The sequence below is a fragment of the Pogona vitticeps genome, chromosome 2, assembly GCF_051106095.1.
Source record: "Pogona vitticeps strain Pit_001003342236 chromosome 2, PviZW2.1, whole genome shotgun sequence".
Taxonomy (NCBI): domain Eukaryota; kingdom Metazoa; phylum Chordata; class Lepidosauria; order Squamata; family Agamidae; genus Pogona; species Pogona vitticeps.
Window position 1 is genome coordinate 18,423,366 of NC_135784.1, and position 19,452 is coordinate 18,442,817.

The 19,452-nt window shown below is 44.0% G+C and overlaps 3 protein-coding genes across 7 annotated transcripts in view; 1 reads left to right on the forward strand and 2 right to left on the reverse strand.

Moving 5' to 3' along the window:
* LOC110070210 (uncharacterized) overlaps positions 1-4,944 on the reverse strand; it is a 44,104-nt gene extending 39,160 nt beyond the window's left edge. The window contains exon 1 of the mRNA XM_078386808.1: positions 4,821-4,944. The gene's annotated coding sequence lies outside the window, so the exon portion shown is untranslated. The remainder of the gene's footprint in view (positions 1-4,820) is intronic.
* Positions 3,070-5,009, reverse strand: TMEM128 (transmembrane protein 128). Of its 2 annotated transcripts, none has more exons than XM_072988421.2 (2): positions 4,867-5,009; positions 3,070-4,082 (listed from the first exon to the last, which is right to left on the reverse strand). In XM_072988421.2, exon 2 carries the CDS (start codon positions 3,953-3,955, stop codon positions 3,353-3,355), a length of 603 nt encoding a protein of 200 aa, XP_072844522.2. In that variant the 5' UTR covers positions 3,956-4,082; positions 4,867-5,009; the 3' UTR covers positions 3,070-3,352. The 2 variants fall into 2 exon arrangements, with proteins under 2 accessions (XP_072844522.2, XP_072844524.2); XM_072988423.2 differs by lacking the exon at positions 4,867-5,009 and adding an exon at positions 4,514-4,810.
* A 3,228-nt stretch (positions 5,010-8,237) lies between these two features.
* LOC110070588 (uncharacterized) overlaps positions 8,238-19,452 on the forward strand; it is a 29,172-nt gene continuing 17,957 nt past the window's right edge. Inside the window, exons 1-8 of one of the 4 annotated variants that reach the window (XM_072988235.2) lie at positions 8,238-8,321; positions 9,885-10,038; positions 11,244-11,373; positions 11,704-11,804; positions 13,207-13,408; positions 14,778-14,913; positions 16,737-17,149; positions 17,621-17,747. In XM_072988235.2, the coding sequence (XP_072844336.2) occupies positions 11,734-11,804; positions 13,207-13,408; positions 14,778-14,913; positions 16,737-17,149; positions 17,621-17,747 (949 nt within the window). In that variant the 5' untranslated portion in view covers positions 8,238-8,321; positions 9,885-10,038; positions 11,244-11,373; positions 11,704-11,733. The other 3 variants (XM_072988238.2, XM_072988236.2, XM_072988237.2) reach the window with 3 other exon arrangements.

The following is a 19,452-nucleotide window of genomic DNA, read 5'->3' on the forward strand; positions in this document are numbered from 1 at the left end:
CTGAACTAAAGATAATTACGTATCTAATTAGTAACAATAATTACTTATTGTTAGACGTACATGTAGTTAGTACTGGAGGAGGCTCTTGAGAGTCCCCTGGACTGCAAGGAGAACAAACCTATGCGTTCTGAAGGAAACCAACCCTGAATGCTCACTGGAAGGACAGATCCTGAAGCTGAGGCTCCAATACATTGGCCACCTCATGAGAAGAGAAGACTCCCTGGAAAAGACCCTGATGTTGGGAAAGAGTGAAGGCAGGAGGCGAAGGGGATGAGAGAGGACGAGATGATTTGGACAGTGTCATCGAAGTGACCAACATGAATTTGACACAACTTTGGGAGGCTGTGGAAGACAGGAAGGCCTGGCGTGCTCTGGTCCATGGGGTCACGAAGAGTCGGACTAAACAACAACAGACATAGAAAGGGGTGCCAATAATCTAAACAGGCCCCTCAAATGAGTGAAGCCAGAGGAAGCAGATGAGAATCTGGCTTTTATACATTTGAATGAAGGACCACCATTCAAAGAATGTGTAGGGGAATGCCTACTATGGAGTAACATCCATTTCTAATACTTTGGGATCTCTCCTGCCTCACCCCAAGGCAAACAGCAGGAGTAAAATTGACTAAGGGGCCAAAATGTCCTGGCATATAAAAAAATTACAAAGATGGGACACTTTCCGCTTCAAATCTAGGCTAAACCACCGTGCTGTGATAAGTGACCAAGGAAGTGATTTCTGGATGTCAGGGGAGACCATTTAAGGAACCTGGTGTTTGCTGGAGCCAGCTATTGGAAAAGTTACTTTTGTGGATTCTAATTTTCCAGATATCTTGGGTTATATTGGGGGGGAAGCTCAGGAATGAGACATTTCCTATTCCAGACTTGAGATAGTATGCAGTTGTTGGATTTTTAAGTGAACTCAATCTTTTGGGGTTTTTTCAGACAGAGAGATAAGAACTCAACTATTCTCCAGGGACATGGTGGTGCTGCGGGTTAAAACACAGAAGCCTCTGTGCTGCAGGGTCAGAAGACCAGCTGTCGAAAGACCGAATCCATGGGACGGAGTGAGCTCCTGTCACTTGTCCCAGCTCCTGCTAACCTAGCAGTTCAAAAGCATGTAAATGCGAGTAGATAAATAGGTCCCACCTCGGTGGGAAGGTAACAGCATTCAGTGTCTAGTCATGCTGGCCATGTGACCACGGAAGCTGTCTTTGGACAAACGCTGGCTCTACGGCTTGGAAACAGGGATGAGCACCACACCGTAGAGTCGGACATGACTGGACTAAATGTCAAGGGAAACCTTTACCTTTACCAGGAGCCTTTTAAAGCACCACAAAACAATTACAGTGGACCCTCGACTTACAGATGGCTCGACTTACAGACTTTTTGAGTTACAGACTTCTCTGGCCGCAAAATTTAGGTTCAACTTGCAGCCGGAGAATCCACCTACAGAAAAAAACCAAAATGGAAGAAAAATAAAACAAAAACGGCCAGTTACGGGATTAATCGGTTTTCAATGCATTGTAGGTCAATGGAGACTCAACCTACAGACTTTTCGACCTGCAGCCACAGTTCCAATATGGATTAATTCTGTAAGTAGAGGGTCCACTGTACACAGTTTACAGTTGACACTAAACAATAATCTGAAATGTAGTGCTGGAAGAGAGCTTTGGGGATACCCTGGGCAGCCAGAAAGACAAGCAAGCGGGTCCGAGATCAAATGAAGCCTGCGCTGTCTCCGGAGGCAAAAATGTTGAAAAGACGAGAATGCTGGGAAAAGTGGGAGGCAGCAGGAAAAGAGGAAAAATGAAACACGAGATGGACAGACTCCGTAAAGGAAGCCACAGGCTTGCGTTTGCAATTGCTGAGCAGGGCGGTGGAGGAGAGGGCCTTTCGGAGCTTGCTCATTTATAGGAGGCCACTTGAGGATACAGAACAACAACAAACCAATCACTGAAGTTCAGACTGCTGTTAAAACAAGCTGATGAAGGGACTTTTAATTAGAAAAACCCTCCCCCCAATAATTACAGAGCATTCATTTTCTGCCTCAAAGCTTCACCGCTCCTCACGTTCCCCAAGCACGGAGCACGCATTTAGTAATAATCCTAATAAAGCGCAGGCAATGGAAGGCAAAAAAGCTCCCCCAAAAAAACCCTAAATAAAATAAAATACTGGGTTTTTATATTATTTAATTTTTCATTACAAAGTTGTCCTGTGCAACTAACTTCTCCCCCTCTCACAAATACCCTCAAAATGTATCCGTGGCTGTAGCTACAAATCCCTTTCTTGGCTTCTGCAATAATGGCAATATTAGGAGTGGTCAACACTGCCCGGTTGCTGTTATGTTATTCCCTCAGCCTGCATATGACTCCCTTCACGTCTCTCTTCCTTCCAACTTGGAAAAAGCAGAAACAACGGGGGTCTAGCAGCACTTTAATCCCAAATAAAGTTGGATTTTCTCCCCCTTCCTTTCCACCACCATCTAAAACGGTTACTTCTTACTGTTTTTAATGTCATACTTGTTTAATTATTTTTAAATATTTGTATACCTACTGTTTTTAGCTTCTGCATAATGTATTTTTAATGATGTAATCTGCCTTGGGTTCTTTTTAAGAAGAAAAGGTGGCCTAAAAATATTTTAAATAGATAATACACCGAATGGAAAGTACCTCCCTGGCCAGTGGTCTACCAGGAAGGGCTGCCGTAACCTGCCCCACAGTGTGCTTTTCTCCGAGATACCAAAAAGAGCATAAGGTGTCCTTATGACCTAGGAATCTTAGGAAAAATTCTGTATTCCTCACCCAGAATGTGTGGAAAATTCTGTATTTCTGAGTCAGAATGTGCGGAAAATTGTTATTTCTATTTTTCTCACCCAGAATCTTTGGGAAATCCTGTGTCTCTCACCCAGAACATAAGGAAACTTCTCTATTTCTGTGTCACTGTAAACATAAATTTAATGGCTCTATATATCCTTGGACCAATGGCACAAAGCAAAGCATCCCATTTACTATAAGGAATTCACATGGATCTTCTTTTAAAAACCAAAATAACTTCAGACGATCTTGCAAAAACTTTATCCTTACACCCAGTACAGTATATTCGAAGTATATATGTAAATTTCACCATTTACATCTCTAAAAATATGCTCCTGCCCAGTAAAGGAACAGATATTAAAGAAAACCAGACTGTTTCTTTACACAGAACAAGCATCTTATAAAACTGTAAAATCTTGGCATACATGGCAAAAGCATTCAGACAGTCAAAATAAAGTCACGGGAAGTAAAGATGACAATGGAGCAAATCAGATTCACCAGTTCTGCCCAACTTGGAAATCAAAAGGTGTTTTTTTTTTTTTTCAGCCCAAGAGCGACACCAGCATCACAGCCCCCATGAACTGGACGAAGAGCACAAGAGGAGTGATGAAAGACCACACAGGCCATAAGGAAATGTTAAAACACACAGCGGCCGCAATAAAACTGGCCGTGGTGACTGGAATGAGGGCCGGGTAGCGGGCATCGTAGTCCTTAATGCCCCGATACCACTCAAGATAGAGGATGCAATAAAAGGCCACAGAGAGGCTGATCATCAGTAAAAAACTGCCAAGCATAAACCACCAGTTTTCTTGAAGGATCATCTCTTTCACATTCTTAAAAAATTCAGCGTAGTAGGTCGTGGCGATGGAGGCCAGGATCCAGAAGGCAGAGTGGAGGTTTAGTCTGGGAAGAGGCTTCTCTTTGATAGTAGTTTCTGTGTTGGTGGTTTCCACCACCGTCCCGGGAGATGATGACGGCTGCTGAAGCTCAGAGTCAGGCCCATCACCCAGCAGCTGTCGCCTCCTCAAGCGCAGGAGCGGCTGTAGCAAATCCTCCTCTTTTCGGGCCTCCGCCGAGGCTGTCTTTTCCTCATCCACCATCACGTCGGAATCTGCCAGGCCGGGGAACTGACACGGATCTTCCATGCCTGCCTAGGCCAGCGAATGGAGGAGAAGGGTGGCGGGCGGATCCGCTTCAGGCACTCTTGGAGATCCGGGTGGTCCAGACGTCCTTAAGGGCCTTCGTCCGGCAGGCCAAGTGTCACCGTAATATCTATGCAGCCATCCATGCAGGGGTGGGAAAAAACGCAATCAACCCAGTTTTGGTAACGAGAAGGCAGGTGCGCGCCTATATATTATTATTATTATTATTATTATTATTATTATTATTATTATTATTATTATTATTATTATTATTATTATTATTATTATTATTATTATTATTATTGCAACATAACCAACCCACCAACCTTCTTGATCGGGAAGAAATGCAACCGAGAATCAAGCAAGGGCACACTTCGTTTGCAACCCCCACCCCCGGGACAAAAATAACTTCAGACGATCTTGCAAAAACTTTTATCCTTTCAAAGTATGTAAGTTAATTTCACCTTTTACATCTCTAAAAGAGGCTCCTTTCCAGTAAAGGGATAGATAGGTAATAAAGAAAAAAAAACACTGTTTCTTTACTCAGAACCAGCATCTTACATCTTATAAGACTGTAAAATCTTGGCATACACAGCCCCGTTTAAAATCCTGATTTCTTTTTTTTCCCCCTTTCTTTCTCCCTATATTTTATTATAGGATCCGACTTCCTCGCCCAGCCAAAGCAAGGACGCAACATGGCTTCTTCCCGAGATCGACGGCACACAATGGGCGCTCCCAGCTCTACCTTTTTTTAATAAGTCTACGGTTGAGGGCGCCGGGATTCCCACTCGCCCCAGAAACACACGCGGACGGATCAGCCCCCAAACCCCATAGATCTTTCCCCCATTTTTTCTTCCCCCCGCCGCACCTTTCGCACTCACGGCCTCCCTCCCGTGTTTTTTTTTTCCACGCACCGGCCTCTTTCCAACACGCCAAAAGCCCGGAGACTCGCTGGGTTCTCCCGAATGCCTCTTTTCTCCTTGCACCAGGCTGTGACGCGCGCAAAAGAAGCCGCGTTCACACGACTCCCGGGTTTCTTTCCAAGCAAAGGGAACGATCCTCCGCCGGTTGCAACTTATTCAACACCTGGGTTAGGCCCTAGTTTTTTAACCTCTTCTTTCCCCCCCTTATTAAGGCGGCAAAATGGTCTAGCCCCACGTTTGAGATAGCCTCTCGGGACGTACCATTAGTGAGACGGGGATCACTTTCGGGCCTTAAAAGGCTTTCCGAAGAACACCCTGCAAGGAGAAAAGAAGTCTAGCCTCCCCCCGTTTGGCGTGCTGCTTTTCTATTTGCAAAAAAGGGTCTTTCTTAACCGAACTGGTTAAAAGCAAAGTGTTTGTCGTCCCCCCCGTCGTCTGAAGTGGTACGGCCCGAGCTGGCCCTGTTTTCCGCCTTATCAGGAGATCCGCCCCAAAGAGACCCGACCAAAGAATAGGCGGGGGGGGGAAAAGGGGAGAGAGGGAGAAGCGACCCCCCCCAAAATAAAACCCTATTGCCTGGTTGATCTGCGCAAAAAAGAGGGTGTTTATTAGGGGGCACCTGAAAGGCCCCCCCAAAGTGGAGAGCTCCCAAGAATTTGGAGGCATTTTGGTTGAATCTGCGTGATTTTCTACAGAAAAGAGCAAAAAAGTCTTATGGCGATTTATAGAGCTAGCAAATGGTCTTGAGCACCTTCCTTTATACTGTATATGTATAGTGTACACACATCCCTGAAATCTATAGAGAAATACACAGATCGTATATAGATAGATGTCACTTGCATCAGATCACAAAATCCTCTATAAAAAAAAAACCCATTGGCTTCCTGCTGCTCCGGAATGCAATCCTTTCTTTTATTTTGAAATTTAGTGCAGTCCTTTATTTTGCAATTTAATGCAATCCTTTCTTTTATTTTGCAATATAAGCCATTATTGGATCCGTTTTGTCTCCTCCTGAACCCATTCATTTCGTTTTCCTTTATTTCCCACCCCCACCCCTTAAATTGGGGAAGGAATTAAGAATTTAGCAGAGGAAGCTGCATTTCCGGTGTGGCTTTTACCCAAGCCTCGATCCTATTCCGACAAAAGGAGCGCCTACTCCTGAGTAGGCTTGGAGAGAAATGAGGTTGAAAAGAGAGATTTGGGGGGGGGGGGGAAGAAACACGTATCCAAACATAATAGATGAATAAAAGAAGCATTAAGTGCCCATAGATGGGATCCAGATTCTTTCTGACTCCAAATACAGGAATGTAAGCTGGATGGGGCAGGGAACTGTTTTGCTGCTATTCTTCTTTCTGGTGGAGAGAACAGATTACAGGGGTTTTTAACAGTCTTGATTGAATCTCTGATTGGTTTCTCAACATCAAATACAGATTTTAATGCCCCCCTTGCTTTTAATTCTTCAGTTCCATTTTAATTGGTACATAATTTAATTGTTTTCAAAAGTTTAACTTATTATGTTTTTTGGACTTTTTAATTTTAATATTGTCATTTTTTTTCTTCTTGTAATATTGGGTCCCCTTGTCGGGAGAAAGGCGGCCTATTAATTTAAGAAATGATAAATAAAGAACAAAAGAACGGAAACAGTAACAAGGTGACACTGAGCGTTCATGCCATAGAAAAGGGGGTAAATTTGCCAAAGACAATCCGGAGCCTTGAAGGTGTTAATGGACTCCAAGTCCTATCAGCCCCAGTCAGCACTGCTGGAAAGCCCTGGGTTCCCTATCTCTGCCATTAAAGCCTAAAAATAAGGAAGCTTCCCCCCCACCAAAAAAATGGAAGAATGCATTGTGTTGCCCTGCATATGGAGGCCTCAAGATGGAAGCCGGAAGTTCAGGATGCTGCAAGGACTTGATCAGCTCTTTTGTATTCAATTAAAAGAGTTTAACTGCTTGAAATTCTAGGGAGGCCTTTCCTGTTGGAAGAAAAGGAGCCCAAGAGAGTTTTATTTTTCAGTTTCCAGAAGTCTAGCCCCCAGCAGTACAGTTGGTAGTGGGGGGGCGGATTTTAAAAAATCACCCCTAGATTTTTTTTTTAAATTGCTTGCATTTTTCAGCTTAATCCCAAGAATGTTTGCAAGTTTATTTTTATTTTAATTTACTATGTAAAATAAATAGCCACCAATTTTTTTTCCAACAGGCAACAACAGCTGGGCAGGAGAAGATAATACAGTATATATTGCAAAGTGCAAAGAGTGTGTATATCTATATACTGTATCTATCTATCTATCTATCTATCTATCTATCTATCTATCTATCTATCTATCTATCTATCGATATAGATATATAGATATACACACACTTTGCACTGGTCTTACTGCTGCCGCTGCTTTTTGTTATGCTTTGGTTGATCTTGATTTCACATGGTTATAATTCAGTGGTTATTTTAATAGGACAAGGTGCTGGTTTATTAAAAATATGCTATAATTTGTTCTGTCTTGTGATGTGTCTGTTTTTAAACTCTTTTCTGAAAGGCAGGATAGGGAATATCATATCGACCAGATAGGCGGGATATAAACAGAATAAATAAATAAATAAATAAATAAATAAATAAATAAATAAAATAATTCCCAGGGTCTGTAGCCACTATGGTTTGGGGATTCTGGGCTCTGTAGTAAAAGGAAAAAAAATAACATTTTGAAACTCAGAAAGAAAAGTAATAGCAACTTTTTAAAAGGAAACTACTGCTCTTTATAAGGAAAAAAAAGCTGCAGAACAAGGATGTTATTTATTCTCATGCCAAAGGCTAGTCAGGGACTTAAGCAGCTGCAGAACAGATGTTGCATGTGCCTTGACTTTCTGAGGGAATATGTAGAATAGTGTGGCAATTACAGCTTCCTAGCTCAATTTTTTTTCTGGGAAAAGGCTCAATACTTATCAGCACCCCCTCGTAAACCCTCCCTGAATTTAATAAAACAAAACACTTTAATGAAACTTATCACTCATTCTATACCTTCATCAAACCTTTAGCTACCTCCCCTCAGGGCAAACATTTTAACTCGCAAGATTCCGAGTCAGTTGCCTTCTCACGTTCAGGCACTTTTAAAAACAAACCAAACGCGTGTCCCCTTTCAGCTGTTTTATTTATTTTTTTTAAACTGCCAGTAAGGCAATACACTTATTTTCCAACTCTTTTCGGTTCAAAATATGTGTTTGCTTTTAAGAATCATCCTAATATCGCTGCTGACTGCTGCATTCTTTGGGTTAATGGACTCGCAAAATTCGAATTTTCCAGTCAGCAAGGAGGATTTGGGATTTAAAAAAAACATTGTTGGGTCTTGGGGAAGGAATTAACTGATGCACCTTCCTGTCTTGCTAGTCTGGGCAAAAGAAGGGAAGTTGCATTTCTTTCTGGAGGCTGAGCTTTGTGGAGGGAGCAGCGGGAAAAAGGTACCAACATGGGATGAGGATGATGATAATGGGGGGGCTGTAAAAAATTGAGCATTTTGGGGTGTTTTTAATTTTTTTTAAATTATTTTTTTGCTAGTTATAGAGGAGAGCTTGGAGGGGTGAAAAAGACTGTAGTGAAAAGATCCAGGAAGTCACTGGTTCAAATGTGCCCTTTTTTGCTATTAAGTGGCAAAGTGGGAGTTTTCAAGGGTTGCCAACTTTTAAACTGGATCCTGTAGCTGTGCAGATCCAGCTTGATGATCCTTGGATCTGCAGCCGTGCTGACGGACAGAGTGGGTCAGGTCTCGTTTTTGCCTGTGCATGATTTTAAGTATTGAATTACTGTAGAGTATTGTTATATAATTCAACATGCATTACTATATAGCACAGCATTTTTATATAGCTCAATATATATTATTTTATAACTCAATATATATTATACCTTGAATTATTACGAGGACAAGGATTCGTGCCGCGAATAAGCTTTGATATGTTATACACATGGTTTATAAAAGGGGAAATAGGGGGAAATAAACAGTTTAAGTGGGAGAAGAGGTCAGCAGTTTGCGTAGAAACGCCGGTAGGGTTTTCACATTCTACTACAATTTATTTATTTTATTTAAATTATATTTACCCCACGGCCTTTTTCCTTGAAAGGGACCCAACGCAGCTTACAACATTGAAAGACAATATTTAGAGTTGAACACGATGAGTAGACAACGGTGGTTAACAGCAAAGCTGCTTCATTAATATATTCCATTCTTGAGCTAGTGATTTCAAATATTCTGCTGCTGATTTTTGGAAGACTTAGCATGTTTATTGCAATGAATCCTGTGGCATCTTAAAAATTGATCTGGTTTATTATAGCATGATCTTTTGTAGATGGCATCCTGCTTCACCGGAGATAGGAAGTGATATAAAAGAATTTTGATTATACTGTAATGTGTATCCTCATAACATCAGCAGAGTAAGGAGATGTTGGTTAGCAGAGATACTTATGACATTACGACACTGAGAGAGTAAAAGCAACAACTTAGTCTATTTACATATATACAGAGAGAATAGACATTCCTCTGACAGCATAACATGACATGAAGCAACACACAGCATAGGAAAAAGTGATCTGACTTACAGCAGATAAAGATGTTCATTTTACACATGACTTATGTACAGTTCTGTGACCAATCAGAAAATACATTACTTAATTTTCTCTTACATGAAGTTTCGTCATGTACACAGCTGTACAACATTACGTCTTAATCCTTGAAACCACACGTGAATACAGTCAGTACAGTGATTCAGGTAAAATCAGCCATTTTACTGTACATTTAACTATACAATATTATTATTTAATACATTTTCATATCAAAATCTCAACAAGAATGTCCACCCCTTTGCGGGAGTAGGGAGATTTTTAATCAAAGAGAGGGGGGGAATGGGATTCTCCCATCATCACGCCTAGCCAGCACCATTGACCGTGGAGAGAGCTGAAATAAATCACTCACTTTTAAAAAATATTTAAAATAGAATTATTCTCTGTTTCATCTTTCTCTGTCTTTGCAGGGCCCTTCAGAAATGCTTGCTTCGATGTTTGTTGAAATGCTGTGAAATTTTTGGATGAGCAAATGCAAAAAACGAAAACAAAAGCCGAAACCAACAAGCCAGGGCCGGCCCTGCCATTGGCCGAAGGGAGGCAGTCACCTCCGCTGGCAGAGAGGTAAGGCCAGTGACTGTGATCCCTCCTGCCACTTTCAGAGGCGGGCCACGGCCATTCTGTCCTGGCTCTCCGTGGCTTTCCAGAGCCAGCCAGTTCCTAAATAAAAATCCGGAGAAGGACCGGCGGGCACCCTTGGCTTCCTTCCGGAAAAGAGAGAGGTGGAGATGTCAGCAGTGCTCCCCCCGACCCCACCTGAAAAGGGAAAAAAAAAAGATGCGGACAGGTTGATCTAGAGCTGGTGTGTCTACCTGACCGCCTGGCTTGGAGCATCTCCATAATCCGGCCCTATGGGAGGAGTGACCAGCCCCATTGCCTGTGGCGATTCTGGTAGTCATTCCCCCAAAGAGGGGACCTGATTCTTAAGAGTCAGGGGAACTCCACATCTGTGTGTAGTGGAGCTAAGCCCTCCTGTGTCTCATCCTTATCCTTCCCCAAGGGTGTATGGTGCCCAGCTTCGTGGTGCTACCAGTTTTTCCCCACCCTTCTACATCACTGGTTCCCAACCTTGAGTATCCCCAACTTTCTTGGACTACAACTCCCAGAAGCCTTTGCCACTAGCTGTGCTGGCAAGGCATTCTGGGAGTTGCATCTGGGGACCCAAGGCTGGGAACCAGCGCCATACAGGTTTGGGATCCCAAGACAGAGACCCTCACCTTTGTTTCCTTTCTTTTCTCTCTTTTTAATTAATTTTTAAAATTTTAAATAAGCATATCAATCAAAATAGCATAACAGAACAATACCTATTGTGTTACAATAATAACTATCTTATCCATAAACTTATATTTTCTCTCTCTTTTTCTCTCTCTCTCTCTCACACACAATTTACATTATCTCTTTATCTTTTCACATGGTCTCCTCCTTGCTCATGATTGCATTTTTATGTCTAGCTAATGGCGCTTAGAATAACCAGCAGTCCAACTCATTGTCTACTTGATTTACTTTATTTTTTTTTACTCCATATCAGATATCTCTGTTTCCCTTCTGCCTGCAAGAACAGCAGACTGGTAAAAGTCCATATAACGGAGCCAGTCTTATGCTTTAAAGACAGCAGGTGGTATTGAAAACTGATGATCTCTTTACTTGCCAAGATATAGTCTTGTATAACAAAGTATACTACGCCATAGGATTGTTTGCTGTTTTTGCTACAACAGAGTAGCCTGGTGACCTTCTGAACAAGGGTTGTTGGTTTTTTTTTAAACCTATAGCCTAGGTAGCCTTGGGCCAGCTGTACACTCCCACAGCACCCCCAGAAGACAGGACTGCTAAAAGCCATCTGAATACTCTCTACTAAGGAAACCCCGGAAAAGGTCCCCATAAGACAGAATTGATTTGAAGGTACAGTATATAATTATTTATTGGTTACTGTCTTTTAAATGATATTTCACCATGTCCTCTGTTTCTGATATTTTGGTTGTCAGTGTGATTGCTGAAGTAGCCAAAATGGCACCACTTAGAAGGCAGATATCACTTGACTTGGGGGAAACCCCTCCACTTTTAATCGTATTTTCTAAAATTGTGGACGGACCCAAAATAGCTCAGTGTATGCTGTTGGATTTTGAGAGATGGAAGAGAGGCTCGAATTCTAGACAAGCCGTGTTCCACGCAGCAAAATTTTGTTACAGCTCCCACTTGTATTGTTAAGATCCACTCTTGCTCTCTCCACAGTTTGTGCACAGAATAGCTGCATGCCCAGTTATGGTGAAATCATGCTGCGCGATCAACTGCAACAACAAATTTTCCCACGGCAACAATATCTCATTCCACCGGCAAGTTCTTTTATTTCTCGTTGGGATTGTCAGAACGGGACTGAATGTCGCTCTGTGTCTAGTCATTTCCCAGTGTATGAAAAGCAAAGCAAGCTGGATAGCTCAGGGAATTAGGTATTTGGCTACAGCGCCAAAGATTGGGAGTCTGAATCCTTCCTGCGCCTTCTCAGGGAAGAGCTAGCCTGTGTAGCCTTGGGCAAGCTGCGTAGCCCCTGGGAGTCAGAATTGACTTGCTGGCATGTTGTTGTTGGTATTTATTATGAAAAACTATCCTTTGAGGGATTAGCATGCAGTGGTGATGGCACTCCTAATGCCACGGTTTAGCTGGAACTAAAAGCAGTTCAAGGGGTCAGTCCTTGGAGGAAAGACACTGATGCACATAGATTAAAACATTTTAATAATAATTATGTGCCGTCGAGTCAATTCTGACTTATGGCGACCCTATTTCAGGGTTTTCCAGGTAGGGAGTACAGTGGTGCCTCGCATAGCAACGATAATCGGTGCAGCAAAAATCGCTGCAAAGTGATTTCGTCGCTATGCGATTTTAAAAAGCCCATAGGAATGCATTGAAACCCCTTCAATGCGTTCCTATGGGCTTAAAACTCACCTTAATGCGAAAATTCTCCATATGGCCGCCATTTTCGCTGCCCAGTAAGCGAGGAATCGGCGCAAAAACACAGCAGGCGGCCATTTTTTTAACCCGGTGGCCATTTTTGAACCGCCGATCAGCTGTTAAAAAATCATCGCTTTGCGATGATCAGTAAGCATAACGGCACCGATATCGCAAAGCGATTTTCCCCCATAGGGAACATCGCAATGCGATTGCAAAATCTTCGTCGCTATGCGGTTTCGTCGTTAAACGGGGCGCCTGTTAAGCGAGGCACCACTGTACTCGGAAATGGTTTACCCTTCCCTTCCTCTAGGGGGAGTCCTGGGACTGCGCAGTTTGCCCAAGGCCACCAAGGCTGGCTCTGCAACCACAGACTTCAACCACTAGGCCAGCCAGCCAGCTTAAAAGATTTTAACCTTACATAGAGTGAGCTGTGGTGTCATTTCTGGTCTCACTGACATTCCTGTACGTTGAGATTTGGAAGCAGGGTTTGGATTTTGATTAAAATCAGAAATGTGTGGCAAAACCTCACTGAGAATTCCAGGGTTTACCCCCTGCCTCCAAATTCAGATGTGCAAGGGGCTTACCATTGCACCAGATGGCCCCCCCTCAACATCACTGGGCGCTTTTTAAAAAAATTATATAATTATGCAATAATCTGCTAGATGGAGAATTCGCCACTCTAAAATAAAAACAAAAAGAAAAACCAGCTGCGCACCAGCGCTCTCTCTGCGATCCTGCAGTGCAGGCAGAAAGCAAACTCTTTGTAACCGTGCTGTTAAATGTTTATAGGTTTCCTCTTGGGAAGAGAGACGTCTTGAAGAAGTGGGTGTCAAACATCCGGCGCAAGAACTTCACCCCTACACGACACCACGTGATTTGCTCAGAACATTTCCGTGAGGCGGATTACCTCGAAAATGTGGCTTCTGGGAGGCGGTACCTGAAGCCTGAAGCGATTCCCACAGTGTTTAATATCCCTGAGAAACTGAGGAAGGTAAAACTTGCCACCCTCATTTCTTGCTGCTCCTTCCACATACAGCTGAAAGAAACTTTCTCTGAGCAAACTGAAGCCTGGATTCACCCTGTTTTGGACTGTCCCTTTGCTTTGTAAACCAACACTCAGAAGAAACTCATTAGAAAATCAAATTACTTGCCATTAGTTTCCTTTTTCCAATAACAAAGGCATACACCTTGCAATTGTGAATTAAGATATGATTTTCCCCGTTTTCAACTGAAGAAGTGCACTGTGCCAATGAAACTTTAAGCCAAATAAAACTGGTTTTTCCTTAAATGCACCTTTTTTTGTTTTTTTCCCCCAGGAGATTAACATTGCTACCTCCTATCTTGTAACTTTTTAGGCAGTTCTGAGGTTTGGCGGGGTTAGCGCTTTATTAAATAATAATATTTTGTGGCAGACATTGTGCCCTCATGCTGTTGGATTTTGCTTTTTTGTTTAAAACTTACAGCTTTCTTATTTTCAAGAAATATGGAATTGCCGCATTATCTTTAAAAAGTGGACTGTTAACTCTCACTAACTACAGTGGTGCCTTGCATTATGACGTTAATTGAAACGCATTAAAACCTGGTTAATGCGTTCCAATCAGCTAAGAACTCACCGTCCAGTGGAGATCCTGCATAGGGGTGGCCATTTTCCGGTGCCTGTGCAGCGAAAAATGGTTCCTAAACACAGCTGGGAGCCATTTTGAGCCCCCGGTGGCCATTTTGAAACCCCGACGATCAGCTGTTTTGATTGTCAGGAAGCGAAAATCGGTTCCCGAAACGGAACCGATCATTGCGCAGTGAAATTTCCCCCATTCAAAACGTCGTTTTGCGATCTCAAAAACCTCGTAATGCAGATTTGTCGTTAAACGGAGTGCCCGTCTTGCGAGGCACCACTGTATTTCCCCCCCCTTTTTTCAACTGGAACAATAACTGTAATAAATCATTCTGTTGAGAAACTATTTACAAGATTGTGGTATAAACTTGGCTGCTCTTTAAGAACTGCGTAGGAACAGATCAAAAGTTCTTCCAGTCCGGCATGCCATTGTGTGTGTCGTATCTATCCTTTTAAGATTGTAACAAGTTACTTTTAAGAAGACGCATCTTTAGAAATGGTACATTCTGTGTCTCTCTCCTTGTGCTGAGTATCGGGGGTGGATGAAAATCAATGATTATTTTTAAACATCGAATTGATTTCAACCACAATTTAAATTCAAGAAGCCATTTTTAAAAATTTTAATCGTGAAAAAAATATATATATCAGAATTTAGAAATGTAAATCGTGATTTAAGTAATGATTTAAATCAGTTTGATTTAAATCAGATCCACCCTGATGAGTATGGTCTTCTGTGTGTGTCTTTTAGGGTGGTAAGAAGAGACAGCCATCTGACCCTCCTCCAAGCAGTCTGCCGATACCCGAAGGGAACGAGGCGGAACCTCCATCCGTGGGAATGGGGGTGGTTGGCCTGGAACATTCCTACTTTCTCCCGACAAGTCCAGGTCAGTTAGGATGCGAACTTTACACAGTTGTTGAAATATGGATCCCTGTAAAGACCCTGTCTATCCAACACAGGTCTAGAAGTTTGAAGAAACTGTCATCATCATCAACAACATCATGGCTCCATCCAGTGGAATTCCAGGAGCTGTAGTTTAGTGAAGGTACATAGAAACATGTATGGTAGTTTAGAGGAGGGAACTTGAGCTCTGCAGCACAGAACTCTCTCTACTTGGGAGGTGATGCTTGCTTATTTTTAAAATCCCAACTCTCAGAATCCTCCAAATATTCCTCAAGCAGAATTTTGGAAGTTCCAGCCCACAGACCCACACTAGAGATGGGCATGAATTTTTTAAAAAATCACCAAATGCATTCAAAAATTGCAAATTCATCAGTTTGTATTTGTACAAATTGGTATCCCCGATGAATACGAATCAATGATTTTTAGCGATTTTTGATTTGTTGATTCCTTTGGCTATAAAATGCACCTCTTCCCCAGGCATCTAGACACACCAAAGCTCAGAGAAGCTTCCCCTGACGCTCCTCTACAATCCTCCAAGTTTGGAGAAGATTGGGTTTCAGACGTCCGAGTTAGACACCTGGGGTCCCCTCCGAGACCCAAACTTCACCAAACGCGTCCGGGCCACCGCCTGGGCAGCCGCCGGGCAAACCCAGTGAGCCTTTCCAGGGCTGGCCCCACAGAGAGGGCATTGGCTGCCCAAGGCGCTCGGCTCTGGCCTCTGCCTCCGCCCCCCTCCTGCCCACGGTGCCCGGCTGGCCGATGTGGATGCGGCCGTGCTCCCTGGGCACAGCAAGGAAGGCCTCCGAGATTGGTTCCAAGAGAGATGGGGAGGGAGCGCTGCTTTCTCCGGCTAGCGAGGGCTCAGAGGCAGCCGCCCGGGGCGGGAAGAGGCGTGCCACCCACTGACTGCCAGCCAGCCAGCCAGCCAGCCTGGGACGATGCCCAGCCTTGGACGCCTTGGACGGCGAGCGGCAGGAGGAGGGCTCGGAGGCAGGCAGCCGCCCGGGGCAGGAAGGGGTGTGCCACCCACTGCCAGCCAGCCAACCCCGGACGCCCGGTCTCCTTGGCGGGGCTCTCCTGGGGCGCAGATGGGGCGCAGATGGGGTGAGGAGGGGGTGTCTGGCGCACCGCTGCCCCCCGTCCAGCCGCTGCTGCCCTGATCTCTGTCCCGGGCGGGCGCCTCCTCCTTTACAGCGCCTCCCGCAGTGACAGCTCTCTGGCTCAGCACCCCAGGAGTGCACGCGGGGATCGGGGCCAGGCCCTTTGCCCCTCCTTCCCTCTCTCCTCCCAATGCGCCAATCCGGAGCACCCCCACTCCCCCCCGCCGTCCCCTATTTATGCACGAGCTCTGGGGGGGGGGGTAGCGTGCGGCGCCGATCAGCTGTTTAAAAAGCATTGCTTTGCCATGATCGGTTCCCCAAGCAGGGAACCGATCATCGCAAAGCGAAATTCCCTCATAGGGAACATCGCAAAGCGATGGCAAAAGCGATCGCAAAATCTTCATCGCAAAACGATTTCATCGTTATACGAAGCAATCGCTATGCGAGGCACCACTGTATATAAATACCGAGAAGAATCTACCAAATCTCACCCAGGTTCCACCTTTGCTTTTTAAAAAAGATACCCTTCATTGTTATTATTATTTGTCCAATCTACTGACCCATTTACTCACCAATTTTCTATCTTGGGTTTTCTTCCCCTCTAAGTGTCTGTGTTCTCTCTCTTTTGTTTTTCTTCTCTACTTTTCTTTTCCACTTTTCCTTTCCCACTGGTTTTGTTTTTCTTTTCCACTTAAAAATGCTTTAGTTCTGGATCTTCAATTGTCGTCTTCAGATGAAGAAGGCCCGGAGAAGCCTCTGACGACGCAGATGGGCCGTTCTCCCCTCCGGATGAGGGAAAGCAGGGAAAGAACGGAGCAGGACGCCACGGAGGAACCTATGGCCAACTCGGAGGAGGAGCGCCAGAATTTCCGGGGTTTCTATTACCAAGAGGCGGAAGGCCCGCGCACCGTCTGCAGCCGGCTCTGGGATCTTTGCCACCAATGGCTAAAGCCAGGGAGGCACACCAAGCTGCAGATGCTGGATCTGGTCATCCTCGAGCACTTCCTGGCTATCCTGCCGCAGGAGATGCAGGGCTACGTGAAGGGCGAGGGGCCGGCAAACTGTGACCAGGCGGTGACCCTGGCGGAGGAGTTCCTCAAGAGTCGGCCGGCGGAAGAGGTGAGGATCTTTCCCCCGGAGACGTCTCTGAGGCATCGAGACCGAGAGATGGAATGGTGGGATTGATGACAATCCCACGATCTGGGACCCAACGGAATTGGAATTTGATCAATGGAAGATGAAGGAAACGAGGAGGAAACTTGGGCAGACAGTGATGCAGAGTTGCGGTGGGAAGCCTTGAAGGAAGAAACACACTAAATGAGAGGAGAGACATAAAGCTGGCCCTCCTGTTAGGCACAGTGAAGCATCTGCCGGGGGGTGAGAGAGTTGAAGGGGAAACAGTAGCTACTGCTTTCGAGACGTTTCTCTGTCTTTGTACAAAGCTTTCTCCAGTCCTCCTGCTCCCTCTAAGCTTGGAGTGAGGAACCTCCCCTGTCTTCATAATTAGGACAGTAAGGACTTCACAACTTCACCAGTATCTTTTAGACTGTTCTCTTCCTAATCCCTTTGCTGCTGTATTTCTTGTTTCAGGTGCAGCAGCCGTTGGCCGAGATGGCCACCAACATCTGCGCATCAAAGGACGTCTCCACAGACACTCCACATTCTCCGTGGTTTAGAGGAATCACCAAGAAAGAGGATGAAATGGCCAACATTTCAGGTAAGACGTGAGCTAGCATTGTGGAAATGTACAGCGAAAATTTGCCGTGGCAGAAATCCCAGCCTGAAATTGCTGCTAATGAATAAGTCATTGCTTCAGTTCCTCACTGCGTGCCAGTTGAGCAGCTCAGCACATGACCAGCAATCAGAGCGGTGACTTTTCAATTAGCAGCAATTTGCTCCTTGGAGTTAATGCCATTGCCTGTCTGCTGACGTGATTTGGTTTTGCTTCATTTCTCTCTCTCTCTTTTTTTTTTTTTGCTCACACCTGCATTTTCTTTCCATTTTTGTTTCCGATCAAGTTGGGAGACCATGGGTGGTTTGTTTGCATGGAATTCATGCACTTTTATGCATTTTTCTTATACAGTAGCACCCCCATGTCCGTGGGGAATCAGTTCCAGGCCCTCTCACAAATCCTTAAAAATGCAGATGATAGTGAATGTTATTACAGAAAGACCTCCATATTCGCTGGTGATTGGTTCCAAGCCCCTCTCAGATACTGAAAACCATGGATAATAGTGGACGCTATATATAAAGAGAGTGTGAGAGAGTGTGGTAAAGGGAAAATAAAAAACAGAAAAAGTTATTTTCACATGCAAAGACCATGCTGTGTATAGCATTCGCTGTTATACAGTAGGATCCCCATAGCCATGGGATCAGTATCCACAGTTGCACTTATCCACATTCTGAAAATATTAAAAATACTGCATTGAAAGAAAAAATTACAGAAAAAAATATTTCCACATGTATTACCCAAACCAGCCACTAGATGGCGTCAGAGACTGCAATGCATACTTGTTAGTGAAGGATACATAGCATGGTTTCTGGCGACCTCTAGTTGCCAGTTCTGGAAACTTCATATTTAGAAATATATATTTCTAGGATTATTTCTTTTAATATTTTAAATATTTCCAGACTATAGATAAATCAATCAGCAGATACAGATCCTTCAGATAAGGGGGTCGTACTGTACACACACTTGTTGACACATTATGTGTAACTGACACACTCCTCCCATTAACTAAACTATGTTTTGTTCATAATTTCCCCAACAATGTAAATTCTAACTGTTTCATTTTAAAACATGTACAGTGGTGCCTCGACTTACGAACTTAATTGGTTCCGGAACTCTGGTCGTAACTCGAAATGGTTGTAAGTCAAAGCACCATTTCCCATAGAAGTGCATTGAAATGCAATTAATCCATTCTGGCTGAAGAAAAAAATCATTAAAAAAAATCACTGCAAGACCTATTGGAAATGCGATTGATCCATTCCGGCCAAAGGGGGGGTTGGGAAGAAAAGCAAGGAAAGTGTGCAAGACCCATCGGAAATGCCAAAAAAAAGCAAAGCAAGGAAAGCGTGCAAGAACCATCCGAAATGCGAAAAAAGCAAAGCAAAAAGCAAGGAAAGTGTGCAAGACCCATTGGAAATTCAAAAAAGCAAAGCAGAAAGCAAGGAAAGCGTGCAAGACCCATCGGAAATGCCAAAAAAGCAAAGCAAAAACCAAGGAAAGCGTGCAAGACCCATCGGAAATGCAAAAAAAGTAAAGCAAAAAGCAACCAAACCCCACAAGACCCACCGGAAATGGGGGGGAACCCCCAAAAAATGAACAAATCCCCCAAGACCCATCGGAAATGGGAAAAAAAACCCAAAAAAACAAACAACCCCCCAAGACCCATCGGAAATGGGGGGGAAAAACCAAAGCA

Excerpts from the sequence above, each read along its gene's own strand:
- TMEM128 (XM_072988421.2), bottom strand. The coding sequence starts at position 3,955 with ATGGAAGATCCGTGTCAGTTCCCCGGCCTGGCAGATTCCGACGTGATG.